Here is a 16,673-nt window from a genome sequence, read left to right on the forward strand (position 1 = left end):
AAAAGTCCCCACTGGGTGAAACATGTCATGCTGTGAACTGAGACAGAAGAGAGGCATCAAGTAACTCTGTACTGTGATAACATTTTTTTTAAAAAAGAAAGTGCTCTGGCGGAAGCAGATACAAAACACACTTTTTAACTATCTCTCATTTGTTACCACAGAGATTCCTGCATTCTGGGGGGACATCTCTCAAAAAGTGTGAAAAAAATATTTTCCTGTAAGCGAAGAACTGTTCAGGGAAAAAAAAAAAGCCTCAAAATCTAAAAATAAACTTTATTTAAATTGTTCTTCAGTAAAAATATCAGCCAGGATTAGTGAAACAAACTATATTCAGGCTGGAAGCAATCAGACCAAAACAAGTTCAATGAGGGAAGACAATATGCGGAACTTGGGGCTCACAGAACAAGTTTACATGGCTTGCAAGATGGCAGGAAAGTGATGAACCTGTTCAGGAGCATGATTTCCTTTGCAAATGATTTCTAAGCGGAGATGTGACTGGCACTTTGTGTTCTACAGAAGGCAGTAGCCAGAAGCAGCAAAAAAAATTAACAATGCCAAGTAAGATAATTAGCAGATGCTATCAAGGCAGTAGAGTGATAAGGTGTGATTGAAGACATCTTTAAGCCACTTCCAGGCCTTTCCCTTCTGGAGAAGCAGCAAGGAAAGCACAGGTGGTTTCATTACACCCTCACTGTGGTGGGCAGCAGCGCCAAGTCACAACTGGCAGCAAGCACCCCAGCTTTTCCAGGAGAGGCTGAGCAGAAGACAATATTCTCTTCCTCTCCCACCCTCTTTGCATGCCTGTGGTACAAAGGGTTGGAGGGAGATGGGACAGGCATGTCACACAGCTGACATGCTAATACTTTCATTTTGACTTTGTTTTTGTGTGTTGGATATGCTCCACCTTCCGCCTCTTGCAGATTAGATTATCTCCATTTTACTAACAACTTTTGTTAGCTCACAGGTAGCATTTGTTAACTACAGGTTTCAAAGAATGGTTCTCACCCAGTAGATAGATAGTAGTGGCACAGGTGGCTACCCCAGAGCTTTATGCATGAGATCTCCTGACTCCCAGTCTTGCGCTCTGCCTGAAGAGGCACAAAATTACACAGGAGTGTTTTGAACCAGAGGCAGTGCCCTGCCCTTGGAGAGGAACCCAAAAGGGAGCTCAGAGAAGAAAAGATGAAAGCACAGTCTTCCATTAAAGGAGACTAACCTAGAGGGCAGTCAGGACCTGTAAGGCATCAGTCTGGTTTAACAAATTTAAGCTAGCTGCCACTACAAAGCCCAAAGCCTTTATCCTGGACCACAGTTTATGAGACGGTGAAAAACACTTCTCTGGGAACTAGTAAATACTGTATTTCCCAATCCTCAAGAAATGAATGTTTTATCACAACATAGCCAAAATATATTACCTGTTATTAAGGTGTTGTATGTGACCATCCTATGCAAACATACTGAAAAACCATCTTCATGATATTCTGGCATTATGAAAGCAGGTAAAACTTCATAATGGTCAAACTACTCAGAATGTAAGAGATTATACTTGCATATTACATCACTTTCATATTGGTCACACACAATTACATGTAATTTTGCTGGTGTTTGAAGAAGCAGGCAGGGTATTTTCTAACCATATTGTACACGTGTATTTTGCTTTTAAAAATAACCGGAATTAAAAACAATTGCACAATAATCACAGCAAGTTTTGTAGCTGCTGAGATGGTATTGTTGGAGAAGTTTAATTTTCCTATTTACTTTTTTTTTTCTGTGCAAATTAAATTTTCAGCATTAACTATATTAGATTAACATTGGTGTTTCTTTACAAGAAAAAGAAGAGGTAACCGGGCCGGCACGATTACGTCTGCTCTCAAAGGTAAAACACATGCAGAATAAATTGGCTGAGGTAAGGACTGCGTGTTAAGAGAGGAAAGTATGCTTCTGGCGATAACCGAGTGTATTTATTCAATAATACTTGCCACTATTACAATAATGACCTAAAGTTTTCAAGTGCTTACTTCCTCCCCTTTACTGTTTGCCACTTCATGTGTGGATATGGCTGGGAACAGAAAAGATTAAGAGATTATAGGGGGCCTTCTGAGGTGGGGAGCGTGGTTGTGGCGAGTGGGACCAGCTGACGTTCTCCAGTTCTCCAACCCCGTGAGGTGGGAAGTTGGCTAAGAGCGGTGGACTCCTGTGGTGGAGGCTCACCAATGTTAAGAGGTAAATTTGTTGACAAAGTGTCCAGACTTCACTCCACGGGGTCTGGAAGGCAACTGCGGCGTTTGCGGTGAGGTGCGGAGGTGGGACAGCGGCTTGCCATCGGACGAGGCGCAGCCGTGAGAGGAGGAAAGCTACTTTTTGGACCGCGTCCAGTGAATCACTACCTCGGCTCAGACTTGTCATTTTCTAAGCCCAGAGAAAGGTTAATTCGAGGGACGGGAGCAGAGGGGGCGGCGGTGGGCACGGCAGCGCGCCGCCCCCCGCTCCTCAGCCCCCTCCTCAGCGCTAACGGTCGCGGGGGCGCTGCCGCGCAACGGCCGGGCGGGCTCCGCGCGCCGCCGCCACGTGACGCGCGCGCGGGTGTCCCGGGGCGCGCGGCGGCGCCGCTCCGCCCTTCGCAGTGCCGGGAACCGGAGCGGGACCGGAGCGGAGCCGGAGCGGGACCGGGACCGGGACCGGAGCGGAGCGGGAGGCGGCTGCTGCTGCTGCGGCTCCATGCGGTGAGCTGAGGCTCGGAGGAGGAGGAGGGGGAGGTTGTGCACGCCCGCACGGCGTGAATCGGGGCTTTGTGTGCGGCTCCCACCTGCCCCCGCCGCCCCGGGCTGCTGCTGCTGGCGGAGGAGGAGGAGGAGGAGGAAGGACGCAGGGAAGGAGCTGCTCCGGAGCTGCTCCGGAGGGGAGAAGCCGCCAGCTCGGCGCAACAGGAGGAAACTTCTCCCTTCTCGCCCCCGGAGAGCCCCGTTTGCACGGTGCGGGGAGCGAGCAGCCCGTGAGTCGCCGCCGCGGGGCTGCTCCGTTTTTGTCTTTTTCTTTTCTTTTTTTTTTTTTTTTATATATATAGATAAAATACATCCTTTTGGGTATTTCTGCGTTTCCCCGGGGGCTGGCGGGGGTGACAGCTGCTTGCCAGCGCCGTCTGCGCGGGTCCCCTCGGTGGAACAAAGCGGTGGCCCCGGGGACGGGCTTGTGGCGGCTCCTGCGCCGGGTGGTTTCCCCCTGGGGCTTTAGTTTTATTTATTATTATTATTTTAATATTACTGGAGCCCCTTTGGTCCCCTGTTATCGCCTTGCTCCCCACCGGGATCCGCGCTCGGGTGGTGGCGTGGGGCTCAAGGAGGGCGGGGGGAGGGTCCCTGTGTCTGCTCCGAAACGACGGTAATTAAATTAAAATAAATGTAATTAAAACGCAGGCAGGCTGCGCGAGGGGTCGCGTCAAGTTTAAGCAAGAGCCCTGCGCTGCTAAGTCTCAGCAGCACAGGAGGGATCTGCTTTTCTCCTGCACGGCGCTTGGCAGCCAAAGCCTTCCACAGGCTGCCATGGCTCCTTGTGACAGCCTCAAGTTTCCCTGAGACCGTGAAAAGTGCGGCGACATCCCGCTGTATCAGCGCTGCGGGATCTCAGCAAAGTCCCCTGTTTGTTTCTGGAGGGAGCGTGAGCGCACTCCTTACAGATCCGGTGCGAAACGCAGCCGAGCTGGAGTGAGTGCTACTTCTGCAGAAGCTGATTTTTTTTTTTTTTTTGTTTCCGTGTATGCCAGCAAGTTTAAGATTAGCTTGTTTTATTTCAAGTTAAAAAAAAAAAAAAGGAATGCCAAAAAATATGCATATGTCATCTTTAGAAGGGCCGTCTGATGTCCCAGATTAACTAGGAGTACATGAAGCTAGTAAATATCTGTCAATGACCTGCTTGGCTCTTTTCGCGGGACACTCATGGAAAGCTGTCAATGAGATTTTATTTACTAATAGCAGAATTGCATAAGAGCCGTATGAACCGGAGTAAAAGAGCATTTGAGTAGAAAGAGGCTGGATATGAGATCAGGGTTCTCTTGAGTTCAGGCCAAGCTCAGTGCCAATAAGTCACTATGCAGTAGCAGATGTCCATCCCTCCAATCTCTAAAAATATTGGCTCTGTGCTATTCTCTTCCCCCTTCCAAGAGCACATCTGCTAGCGAAGCAGTAAAGCGCTATCTCCTCCCCTCTCCTTCCCTGAACCAAGAAATGGATCGCATCAAGTGGAGAAGAGACGAGGCAGGAGGCTGCCAGTCTCTCAGAGGGATGTAAGCATTTTGCAGGAGGGTTTACTCACTTGCCTCATCTTTATTTTTATTTTGTACTCTTCCCCATTACGTTGCTTTTCTTTCACTCCCTCTCTAATAGGGAGTTTATGCCTTTCTTAATGGAGAAGCAGTGCCAGGAGACCACAAAAGCTAACTTCTTGTGTGAGACGTTGGCAATTTGTAAATCCTACTGCAACAATACCCTAATCACATGCCTTTTGAGAGCTGCTTGTGGGCTGGTCCTTTTTGCGTAGGGATAATACTTGAAATAGCTATAGAGGAAAAACAAGCAAAATTAGAACAAATCAATTCAAGGCTCGGTGCCTTGCTTAGTGGCAGAAATAGTAGACTACTGAAAATCCCAGGCAGCTTCCATTAGCTGAGTGGTAGGTGGGAGCAGAGCAGTCCATTATATCTTTTGGGGTTGGGGATTTGCATACCTGTACTTCCCGCATATCTGGGAAGCCTAGTCCCTCTAACTTGTTCCTTGGGGCTGCTGTCTAAGTGCCTGTGAATGCATGGGTGCAGGTGATAGCTCTGCATGCAAGGTAGCTTGGGGATTGCTTTGGGAGTTGTTGGTCTTGCTGCTCCTTATGTCTTGAGGGTCACCTAGTAATGCAGTTTCAGGGTGTAGAAGAGAGAGTGTAAATAGCTGTGATTCAGGTAATATGTTATAGCAAAGCTTGACACTGTCGCACTGACAGATGTGAGGCTGGTAAGGCATGGAAGCAACTGAAGATCTCCACAGGTATTTAAGGAAAAAAGCTAGTCTAGGCACCTTCAGAGGACTGCTGAATCAGAAGACCATAGCAATGAGAGAAAGCATCTTTCCCTCATCTTGAGATCCAGACCAGGATTGTCAGTAATGCCTGGAGGTGATGGTGGCGGTCACAGAATCACAGAGTGGTTGAGGTTGGAGGGTGCCTCTGGGTCCATCTGGTCCAACCTCCTGCTCAAGCAGGGACACACCAGAATAGGATGCCCAGGACTGTGTCCAGGCAGCTTCTGAAGATCTCCAGGGAGAGATACCCCACAGCCTCTTTGGGCCACACATCCCAGTGCTCCATCACCTGCACTGCACAGAAGTGCTTCCTCGTGCTCAGAGGGAACCTCCTGTGCTCCAGTTTGTGCCCATTGCCTCTTGTCCTGACACTGGGCACCACTGAAAAGAGACTGGCTCTATCCCCTTTGCACCCTCATCTCAGGTATTTGTAGACATTGATGAGATCCCACCTGAGCGTCCTCTTCTCCAGGCTGAGCAACTCTCTCAGCCTCTCCTCAGAGGTGCTGCAGTCCCTTCGTCATCTTGGTGGCCTTGTGCTAGTTGGTGTGATCTCTTCTGGAGGGGAGAGCCAGCAGCCTGATGGTTAGTGCATTTGCCTGGGCAGTGTTAGATCTTCACTCACGTCTTTCCTCTGTAGAGCAGGTCTTGCATTTTAGGTGAATGCGCTCATAACTTGCCCAAACTTCCTAAAGCTGCCATAGTGTGTTTTTTTTTTTTTTTTTTTTTTTTTTTTTTTTTAAGCCTTTGTTCATATTCAAAATTCTGTAAAAGAAAATGTGTGGAGGGTTTTTGTGTTTATTTTCCACTTGAGTCTATAGGGAATTGGGTAAAGGGGAGAGCAAAGTTTATCCAGTCACTACAAAGAAAAAGAACTTCGATGTAGGTCAGTCTGTGACTCTGTAGGACTCTAGAAGGAGATGAGGCCTTCCCACTTCTTTCCTTATAACTGCTGAGTGTCAGCAAGTGGCTGTGGGCTATTGCAGATGGGCATGCAGAAACAATGGCCTACATCCGATTCCCAGCAGCACTGGGGCAGCCTGAAAAGTCTCTGGGCAGTTTGGTGCCTGAGTGATTTTTGAGAACCTTGTTTGCAAGGACTTGAGTTCCCACCAGGGTAACTCTGAGGACGTTCTAGAGATTCACAGATCTCTGAAACATGGGAGAGTATCACGAACACTGCATCTCCTCCACTATTTGTCTAGCAGTGTGGCTACTATTGAATGTAGGTTTTACCAGCCAAAATGAAATCAGATAAAACTCATTTGATTATCACTAAGATGCAGGCGCTGATCTTCTGCTTGTTTATAGCATTGGTACTCTTCCATAATAGAAAAAATCTGAATTCCTAATACATTTTGTGCGGTGTGGATGTACTTAATTTTTGATTTCTAAACACACCCAATTCTCTTTTTCAGGTAACGTTTAAAAATACTCTGCACTTTCATCAGCTAAAATATTTTTCCCACCCAAAAACTTGGAAGCAGAATAGGAGAGTTGTTATTAGCACCGTCTCTGAACATTTCTGCATTAGGGAAGTTTTCAGCAGGATACTCTTCCAAGGCCCTTCAAAAGTATAAGGGCAGAACTTATGGGGAGTGGGGCTTGGCAGGTGTTAAATTGATGTTCCAGTTCTTCTGTATCCTGCCCAGTAGGAGTCTGCTCTGCCTTGATGCTATTTCAGAATATTCATCTATACATTGATGAATCTGTCTCTTTTTAGATTTAAGGTTGCATCTGTGCAGATTCTCATTGTTTGCTGGTTCTGAGCAGCACTTAGTTGTTTATTGATGCAGAATGCTAGGAAGTGAGTAAGTACAAACAAGTACTAGCTGTTGTTATCCATGTGGGTTTCTCATTTAAATAACTGGCATTGAGCAAGTGGAACTCTGCATCATTTTTCTCTATTTCTGTTTGTAGCCATGTGTTTCGGTTCCAATCTAGCCTTGTTGGACTAAGCATTGAACATGGGAAAAGTTGTCAGGACTGCGATGTATCTTGTGTATGATGAACCCAGAGAATGTGGTCTTAAAATAGAGGGGCACACAAGGTAGAGGGGGACTTTTTGTTTTAGAGGTGGGGAAAATGAAAGCGGAGAAGGACAGCAGTATGTGCCAGCTCATGCAGCAAATCTTGTCTCTTACTGTGAGCTGCATGTGTGTTGACAGATACTTCAAGACAAAAGAATTGGAGTAAGTACAGAGTAAAGTTGTAGTGTAATGAGTGAATGACAAATTTGCTTGGACTTCTCTTGAGCTAGGATTTTGCCTGGAGTGCTGTCTTATATGCCAAGTAAACAAATCAGAGCAATGTCACATTTTGATGATTTTTCTCTAATCTTCTCCTGTGTAACTCACTGTGTCTAAGGCCTTATTGATTTGAACTTTCTCCTAGTCATCTAGAACTAGGAGAAAGCACTGTTTAACAAATTGCACACATCCCCACATTGACAGTTGTGCATTGGTTTTTATTCATGGAATCGTAGAATAGTTTGGGTTGGGAGGGTTCTCAAAGATCATTAATTCCAACCCTCCTGCCACGGGTAGGGACACCACCCACTAGCTCAGGTTGCTCAGGGCTTGATCCTGAGCACCTAGCCTGGTCTTGAACACCCCCAGGGGTGGGGCATTCACAACCTCTCTGGACAACCTGTTCCAGTGCCTCACCACCCTCTGAGTGAAGAATTTCCTCCTTGCCTCTAGTCTACATCTCCCCTCTTTTAGTTTAAAACCATTCCCCCTATTCCTGTCATTATCTGATTGAGCAAAGAGTCGCTCTCCATCTTTTTTGTAAGTCCCCTTCAAGTACTGAAGGGTAGCAATGGGATCACCCCGGAGCCTTGTCTTGGGTAGGCTGAATGTCCCCATCTCTCTCAGCCTCTCTTCGTAGAAGAGGTTCTCCAGCCCCATGATTATCTTTGTGACCCCCCTCTGGACACACTCTAACAATTGTATTTCTTGTACTACGTCCCCGAAGGCTGATATTGCTTTAGCTGAAAACATTAGAAATGAAGTAAAATATTTGCAAATTTTGAGTATCAGAAGGACATGTAAGAGTAGAAAGCTGATTCAAAGCATTCTGGAGGGAGGAGCAATAACTGCATTTGTTAGTGATGCAATATCTATGGAGCGATAACTTCTGGGCTCAAATGCTTAAATTTGTACAGTTCAGCACATCTTTGCCAGTGATTTGTGAACAGATAGAGGGATAGTACTAAGTTACTCAAGGCCCTTCCTATCTCTGATGTCTGATTCTGTTTGGAGTGGGATTAACTGTATATAAATCACTCCCAATCTTGTGTAGTACTTGGGCTTCTCAGTGCATTTTTCAGTGTGTTTTCATTGGTAAGTAATAATAGATTAACCAAGCCAAGAATTATTTGTCTTTATAGGTGACATTAAGTTCCATTTGACTTTTCTTATGATAGGAGGAGGAAGAGGAGGACGGATTACTCCAGATGGAAAAACTGAGTTGTGCTGATAAAGAGTGGGGAAATGTTCCCATTGCTTTTGGTCAGATTGTACATGCTTCCCTGCTTTGGCCTGAGAAGTGGAGAGAGAAATACTCTCAGCTGGATGGAAACGAGAAGGTGGTCCAAGATGAAGTGCTGGGTGGATATTTGTAGCACAATATGGACTTGCCTGTAGTCATGTGCAAACTGAAGAGGCTGGGTAGTGGCTAATGCCTCCAGGTTGTGCAGAGGGCTTTGCCAGTGCTAAGGAGAAGCTTGTTTTTGGGCACGTTCTTGGTATTGGTTTGTAGGTCAGGGTAGCTGAAGCATGTGAAGCACTTGATGGGTTGGGTACTGAAGGTGGGCAGCACAAGAAAAGCTAGTGCTGTGGATGCTTCTGGTGGCCATGCAGACCTGGCTGCTACCAAGGCTTGTTCTCCTGGGGCAGAGCAGGGCTTGTGTTTTGGAAAAATGATGGCCATCCAGAGAATAAATGAAGTTGAGGTGCTGGAGTACAAGGCAGAAGTGATTGCTGGGACCTCTTACTTTCTCCTGAGAGAGGAGGTGTATTCACACAAAGGAGATGTGAATGTGCGATAGCAATGGTACTCTCTGAGACCATTTTTTTCATATATATATTGGTTTCTCCTTATGTTACCAAACCTTGTATGGAGTCTCTAGTTCTTTTCTGTAGCCTAATAATGGTAGGGGAAAAATACATATTTTTGGGAGTGGAACGGGAAATTAGTTGACATTATAAACGATGCTTTGCTGCAGAAGAGCATTGCCAGACACGGAGGCTTGTCATTGTGTTCTGAAAGAGATGCAGGACTTTTGACACCTAAAATTAATTAAATTCAGCATGTTCTAATTATTAAAGGGTAGCAGTCATTGCCATGAACAGTAAGCATTGAATATCCTAAGGCTGTTTTACTGTTGCTTCAGTGGATCTTTGGCCATTCAAGGAGTTAATAGTAACATCACAGGAAGGGCCCTGCTCTGGTTTTGCTGTGAACTAGTGAAAGGGGGAAAAAAATGTCAGTATGGTTGTTTACTGTGGTTTGCCCAAATCTTACTGTGAATCAGTAGGGGAGATTATCTTAATCTGCTTCCTACATTTAAACCCGATGAGTCTATTGTCTTTTAAAACACAGTTTCAATGAAATTATTGAGGCTGAAGATCACTGCCACTTCAATGTCTCTTGTTTTTAACTAGATAGGTTTACCACCAACCTAAAGATGTTTTCTGTGGCTTGTCTTCCTGAAAGCTATTAATATTAAGCTAAAGGAAGATGAGATAGAGGACCAGATATTTAATTTTGGAGATAGTGTTTAAAAACATGTGATCAGCATTAGCTGTTGAGAATCTCTGGAGTTAAGCAATTCTCTACTGCAAAACTTTCTGCAGCTTCAAAATGACAGCCCTGAGGATTTATTACCACATTTGTTTTGAAAAGGGAGAAATGCCGCCATAGGTAGAACTTGCTTCTTGTTAATACCTGTGATTCATTGCAGAAATTGTTTTGAAATGTCTTGATTCTCCATAGTGAATTTCTAGTTGTCATTTCCTGTCTTGTAAAACAGGAGTTTATTAACGGTGCTTCCTTTATCCCCCCTCTGGCAAACGAGCAGTTGTCATAAAGCTCTGCTGAATCAGAATGTTGACCTCTTTTTGCATCAGTTCCAATAATTACACCCTTTGAGAGGTGACTTCCTCCTTTAAACTGCGCCAAGAAAAGACAGCCCTCACTGTTTCATGGGTTTTTATCTCTACAGCTGAGGGATTATGGGCATTATGATACATGAGCTGTAATCTTAATGTTTGTGTTTAACTATCTTTTATGGAAAAAATACAGATGTGACACACACTAAACTTAGGAATGCTGTTTTTGTGTGCTTGTGCATGCTTTTTTAATTATGCTGTGGATATAAGTTTCAAATTTAATGTATAAAATGCACTTACGCAAGAAGTGAAGTATCCTGTGGGAAAAAATAAGTTGGCTTCTAGCAGAAACACAGCTCACCTCCCTTCTTCCTTCCTGAAACTGGGAAAAGTAGCATACTGGGAGTGCTTGCAAAGCTTGTTAGACTGCTACAGGTTCCTCGCAGAAGAGAGTTCAGCTTTGCAGCTCTTCCATGTGTATACCTACAAGGATTTGCCATCTTTCCCATAGCCCTGTACTTTAGTACTTCATTTCCATGGGAGCTATAACAAATATTTCGTTCGTGGGAGCCAAAAATGCTGTCGGGGGTGGGAAGGGGAAAGATGACCTATAGCAGGCAATTCTTTGGCAATCTGTCTGTGAGGAAAGACTTCATGATTTTAATTCCCCATGCAAAAACTTTGTTTTTACCTTAATAAATAGGCTATTTAAACTGGATACCTTTTTGTTTACCTTCTAATTCTAAAAAGATGTGTTAAATTTGGATTATGTAGGATACTGTGTGATGTTTCTCAGCTTAAAGTTCTTTTAAATCTTTTTTCCCCAAAAAACTTTTGCTGGTGTGGTATATAAAGAAAGCTAGATAAATGTAATGGCATTTGTCTTGTCCATACTGTGGCATTTCTGGTCTTTGCAAGTCTCATTATCCTTGGTGTTGCTAGAGGATGAGTTAGGAGATTATTGGGCTCTTGCTGAGGTTCAGGCTCATTTCCACTGCAGGTTATGACAGCTGGTCTGCAGTTTCACACTTTCTTCAAAGTTTGAATAGGTGTAGCAGAAATACAGCGTTCTGCTTCTATCAGAGCAATCTAAAATAATTCTTTCTTTTTGCTTTTTCAGAGCTTCCAATTTTTTAGTTCATTCAGCCCAGGAGAAAGCAAAGAAATTGTCACTTAAGGCAGGGAGTGAAAAGCTTCTGCAGTTGTTTTCCCCCTTGCACGATAAGGATTTAAACACAATGCCACAATCTCATTCTCTGAGGTCCTGTACCTTGAGATGAACAGCAAGAACTTAGAGTAAAACCCAACGTTTGTATTACGTGGAAGCAGTCAGGAATCTGACATGACTTTAGGATGATTATTTAATTAGACTTAGAGTCATATAATTAGAGTTAATGATATTTTAACAGCCTACAGAATTATCCCATCCAAATTACCTGTTGGAGGTCTGTGGGAAATGTATTTGTGTATCTGCAGTGTATGGGATTTTGTTTGTTTTGTTTATTCTTTTTTTAAGAAATGTACTTGTGTGTGTCTTAAATGGCTGCCAATTAAATATGGGTTTGAACAAAGTGACATGTTTACTTAGTGCTAATTCCTCTTCCTGGATGGTGTTCTGCGTTCTGTTCTGTGGGAGCATTTTTATATACTCTATAAAGATCTTACTGCATAGTTACATTTTGAAACTCTCTCATAGTAGAGGAGTCATATAGAATGTAGCAACTTTCTTCATAATAAGGGACTTTCTCTTATGGAATAATTGAATCTCTCTTTGCCAATCAAACTGTAATCTGCTGTTTCTGAAGAGTAATGCAAAACATTAGTGACCCACCATGACCTGTTTGGATTTATGTTCCAGTCTTCTTTTCAGTTATTTATTTGGCTAGACTAGTAATATTTTTCTCCTTTTTTTCTTTTCCAGGGTGGAGGGAGGAAGTTTATACAGCTGAACACCCTTCACTTTAAACTTTTCTTTCAGCAGGAATTTGTAGAGCAGCTAAAATATGTAGATGAGTACTATTCCAGTGAGCATACTGTAGAACAAGAAAGCTGGAATATTTTTTGTACAGGTGGCTTTGTCCAGTCCACAAGTATGGTGCTGTTTCATTAAGCTTTTCTACTGTCATCTATGAATAAACACGTTGCCATGCTGCTGTATTATGTTTTCCCCATTTACATTTATCTTTGATTATTGTATATTGTAGCTTGCTGTAGGAAACTTTGCTATAGATGCTATTTCCCCATTTCCCTGTAAAAGCTCGCAGCTTGTCTGTAATGCTGGATGTAGATGTTGTGTTACTGCTGCTTTTCTTCATTTGAAAGAGAGGAAGGAGGAATATGACTGTTTGTAATCGATAGTGCATTGTCAAATTAAAATAGCTATGATTGCAAGAATAAACTTACAGTTTCTTTTGGGGAAAAGTATGAAACAGTTCTTCCAGTGATGACCCCTCTTGCTTAGATGGTTCTACCTGCTACATTGCATTGACCTAACTAATACGTGTCATGCATGGTTTTGGTGTACTTCTGAATTGGTTAGTGGTGAAATTTGTGCATGTACTGCCTTGGCAATATGCGTAGTACTTTGTACAATACAGATGCACAGTTGTAGGATAGTGAGGTTTTAATTGAATGGCTGTACATATAACTTTCTGCTTTTTCTTCTTTAAAAATGGCTGCTTTGACATTAATGTTAAAATTGGATGTGGGCAGAGAGAGATGCTACGTGTATGAATGTGTGAGTGATGTACTTATAGTGATAGGTAGGAAGTAATAATGTGATACACATTTGTGTTTTTGGCAAAGGCCTCCTATGTTCTTCTGTGATCAGACTTAGGCTTGCTTTTAAGTTTGGAAATACAGAACACTTCTCTTAGCTGGCTGTTAATCTTTTTTAGAGCTTGAGGGCTAAACCCTCAAAGGGTGATATACGTATGCAAATTCAATTCAGACTTGGCTGCCAATGAACTGAAAGGTATCAAGTTGGAATCTTATTTCTCTCTTTTTTGTTGTTGTTTGTTTAGATATTGAAGAAGGATAAAAAGCTTCTCAAAGATTTGGAAGGTTGAATGTGATCAGCATGAAGAGCTTAAAAGCAAAGTTCAGGAAGAGTGACGTAAGTATTTCTGCTCGGTTTGATTGCTGGTTTCCATGCTGGAAACAAGTTCTTCACTCCCACCTTGATAAGGTTGTAGGTTAATGAATTACAGAGAATAACAGCTTTTTTTCCAAGCACAAAGGCAACAGCTGAGTACAGCATGTAGTAGGCTGTTTCTATTTCGGAGTGCAAGTCTCTGTTATGCAAAGTAATGGTATTTCACTACCTTTCTCCCTTTTTGGAATAATTGAATCAAGCATGTACAGATAGGGTCTGCAGAACTTCTGTTAGATTGTGCTGATGCCTGGACTGAAACTTGGTTCCAGGTACAGGATTACGCCTAGTAAGGACTTTACTGCCCAATCATATTTCTGTCTAAACATATCATCATTCTTATCAGTGTGGTGTTTCAGCACTTAACAAAAGGTCTCCTCAGCCTGTGTCGGGGTTTCTTTGTCAGCAAGAATACGGGAACCAGCTGTACAATTAGGGCGAGATGTGGCTTATCAGTTCCAGTGTGACAGGAGAGGTCGATACAAGGCTTGATCAGTGAGGGCAGCAGGCATAAATACGGAGGTTCTACAGAACACTCTTCACAGCTGCATTTAGAGAGACATTATCCTGCATGTTACATATTGTCTCTTGCTAAGGGTAGTATCAGGTGGACCCAAGCTTGAAATTGTACAGCAAGTGTACTTCCCTTGGAGCAGTGGGAGTGCTGCAGTCTGGCCCTGTCCTTCGCTTTCTTTTATTGCTGCTACTCATTCTAGCTTCTTGCTATGCACTAATGTTGATGCTCACACGATAGTGCAGTGAGCAGTCAGTGATGTGGGTGACTTTGGATTTAATTGACTTTCCTGATATTGTGTGGAATTTAAAAAAACAACCAAATAAAAAAACCCACAACCAAACAACAACAACAAAAAAACACCTCCATGATCCACAAAGAATGTTATGTTTCATCCTTCTGCAACTTGCGTGCTGCTTTGAGAGAAATGATGTGGTGCTTGTTGTTGCCAGATTCCCACAGGATCTTAGAGCAGCCAAGTTTGATGAATATACATTAGATTTGAAAGTGTAGCTTCTTTAGAAGTTTTGATATTCATCACACACTGCACTTGGGAGCAGTACAAGCAGTACTTTGATGTAAAGATGGTCTTGTGGCACAGTGTTAGAGTGGTCTCTCTAGTCTAGTGGTCTCAGCTTGTAATGAGCTTCAGTAGCTGGGAAGAAGGAAGAAATGTTGTGCCATGATCTGTAGATGTGCTGATTACAGCTTACAAAGTCTCTGAGCTGCTGGTTAGCATCTAGTGCAGGCAGCTGCTGTGCTGGCACTGTAGCAACGGTTCTGGTGGTTGTTCTACTCCTTCATTTTAGCAAGAGGCCTTTATAAGAAAGCCAGCTCCTATAACCAAGCTAAATATGTCAACCAACCTTTGGGAGCAGAGTGAAACACTAAACTGTTTAAGAGATACTTGGCTTTTGCTGTTCACCAGGACATTTTGGCCAGTGGCACAGTTATCTAACCCCAGATGCCTCTTGGTCTTCAGTTGCTTACTTGGTGGTCAGAAGTTGCCACCACTGATGGAAAGAGTAGCAGCAGTTGCAGTTTGAGTTGACCTATGCCAGTAAAACTTCCTTTAGGCATCTGCTTGAGTAATGAGAGGAGTCCCTTGGCTAACGCATGAGCGCACTTGGTATTATGGAAGTTAGGTGTGCCTGTGTGTTAGGATGACTTCATTCACACTTTTATGCTTGTTGGCTGGGCTGCTGCTCTAGAGCAAAGGCTAAGTGACATGCATGATGCAACTAGATCTTGCTGAAGCTAGTCCACCCACTGTTATAAATTCCACTGGTTCACTTCTTACTCGCCTGGCCTTGACAGCTCACTCATACCTCTCCCCAAAACCAAGGGAGGTCTGAAAGTAATTGCTGTTTTGATACTACTGCTGTCTACTGGCTGGAAAAAAAACTTGCAAAGTTGACCACAAAGGATTTTTAAGATACCTAATGTTTAGATATGTAGCTCTACGAGCACAGCAGTCTAAACTCAAGACAGTCTTATTTCCTCAGTGTTGAAGCCAAACCTTAAGGGCATAATTCAAAACAGCCAACAGGAGCTGTTCTGTATTTCGTGCATGATAAGCAAGGAAAATTATCTTTCTCTTCTTTAGTTTCCAGAAGCTGCCCTTAGCTATAATATGGGAGGAGGGAGGAGGTGGTTTTAATTGGAATTAAGTCTTATTTGTATCTCAATTTATATAAAATGTGGTAACTGCTTTCAGGATGGGGATAAGAGGAAAGTCAGCAGGGATAGAGGGACTTTTTTTTTTTTTGTTAACCCCCCTCTTTGTTTGTTTGTTTTTTTTTTTTTTTTTCCTTTCATTCTGCCTCCCCTGTATGGCATTCTGGAGGAAATCTTTAATGTCTTATTCTGTAGAGCTGGAGGTGTCTTGGGGTAAGGAATGGTACCTCTTTTTTTAGCCTCATTGTTAACATAAAAAAACATAGGAAGAGGGGAGGAGTAGGAATAAGTCTTTAAGGTGTGCGTGGGAGACAGGAATTACTCAAACACTTCTCTAGCAGTAAGTCTGATAACAAAACTGTATGCTAAAGCAAAGACCGGGTAGGCAACTTCAATGGTATATTAAAGCTCTCTGGAATGGCTGAATTGAAAGTGGGCATAACTGCTGATACTTAGCCATAGGTATAAGTCTCTCTGCTGTGTGGCTTTGCTTTAGTGCCATGTCTGTACCACTCTTGCAGCTTCAAAAAAGATGGTCCTGTTCCCTCTTCTATCTCTGCCCTTCTGTTTTTAAGGATGTTTGACCCTTGTTGAGGGTAACAGTGAGTCAGTTCAGGAACCTAAAGTGATGGAAAATTACATTGTGGGGTTAGTTTTAGCTGGATTAGTTGGTTAACTCCCTGCTTTGTCTCTCTGTGTGGTCAGCCCCAAGAGGAATGGTGAAATGAGGAGGAGCAGCAGGACTTCCCTTTCTTTGCTTGTTTTAGCTGTGTTGTCAGATCATGCTTTCAGATTATTGGCCTAAAAAGCACTGGGCTGAGAATGACAGCAAAGGAGTTGCAGGAACACACAAGTAAAAGGCTGCTAATTCTGATATTTAGCAGAATTGATGTAGTCCACAGCTGAGAGACGAGAGCATTAGTCCTCTGGTGGCTTTGCATTTCTTGCTTTTGCTACTCAGCTCCCCTCTCCTTTGCCTGATTCACTGTCTGTGTGCACAGGCAGCTCCATTAACTGGAGAATCTTTTTTCCCTTGACACATTTAATTGCTGTGAAATCCTTCCTTAGGGTGACTGTTGCCATGTGAACGTGTGTATTTGGTGTGGAGGAGTGAGATTTATAGCCCTGTCACAAACAAGCATTGTCAAAGTGTGATG

General features: G+C 43.4%; 1 protein-coding gene across 3 annotated transcripts in view; it reads left to right on the plus strand.

The window, feature by feature from the left end:
* Window positions 1–2,552: 2,552 nt before the first annotated feature.
* Window positions 2,553–16,673, plus strand: part of RAI14 (retinoic acid induced 14) — an 85,979-nt gene continuing 71,858 nt past the window's right edge. For 2 of the 3 annotated variants that reach the window (XM_082782979.1, XM_082782981.1), the window contains exons 1-2: window positions 2,553–2,723; window positions 13,198–13,289. In XM_082782979.1, coding sequence (XP_082639105.1) covers window positions 13,254–13,289 — 36 coding nt within the window. In that variant the 5' untranslated portion in view covers window positions 2,553–2,723; window positions 13,198–13,253. Of the gene's footprint in view, window positions 2,724–2,902; window positions 2,973–13,197; window positions 13,290–16,673 lie in introns of those variants that run through there. The other variant, XM_082782980.1, reaches the window with a different exon arrangement.

This window comes from Aythya marila, assembly GCF_965140915.1.
Source record: "Aythya marila genome assembly, chromosome: Z".
Lineage (NCBI taxonomy): Eukaryota > Metazoa > Chordata > Aves > Anseriformes > Anatidae > Aythya > Aythya marila.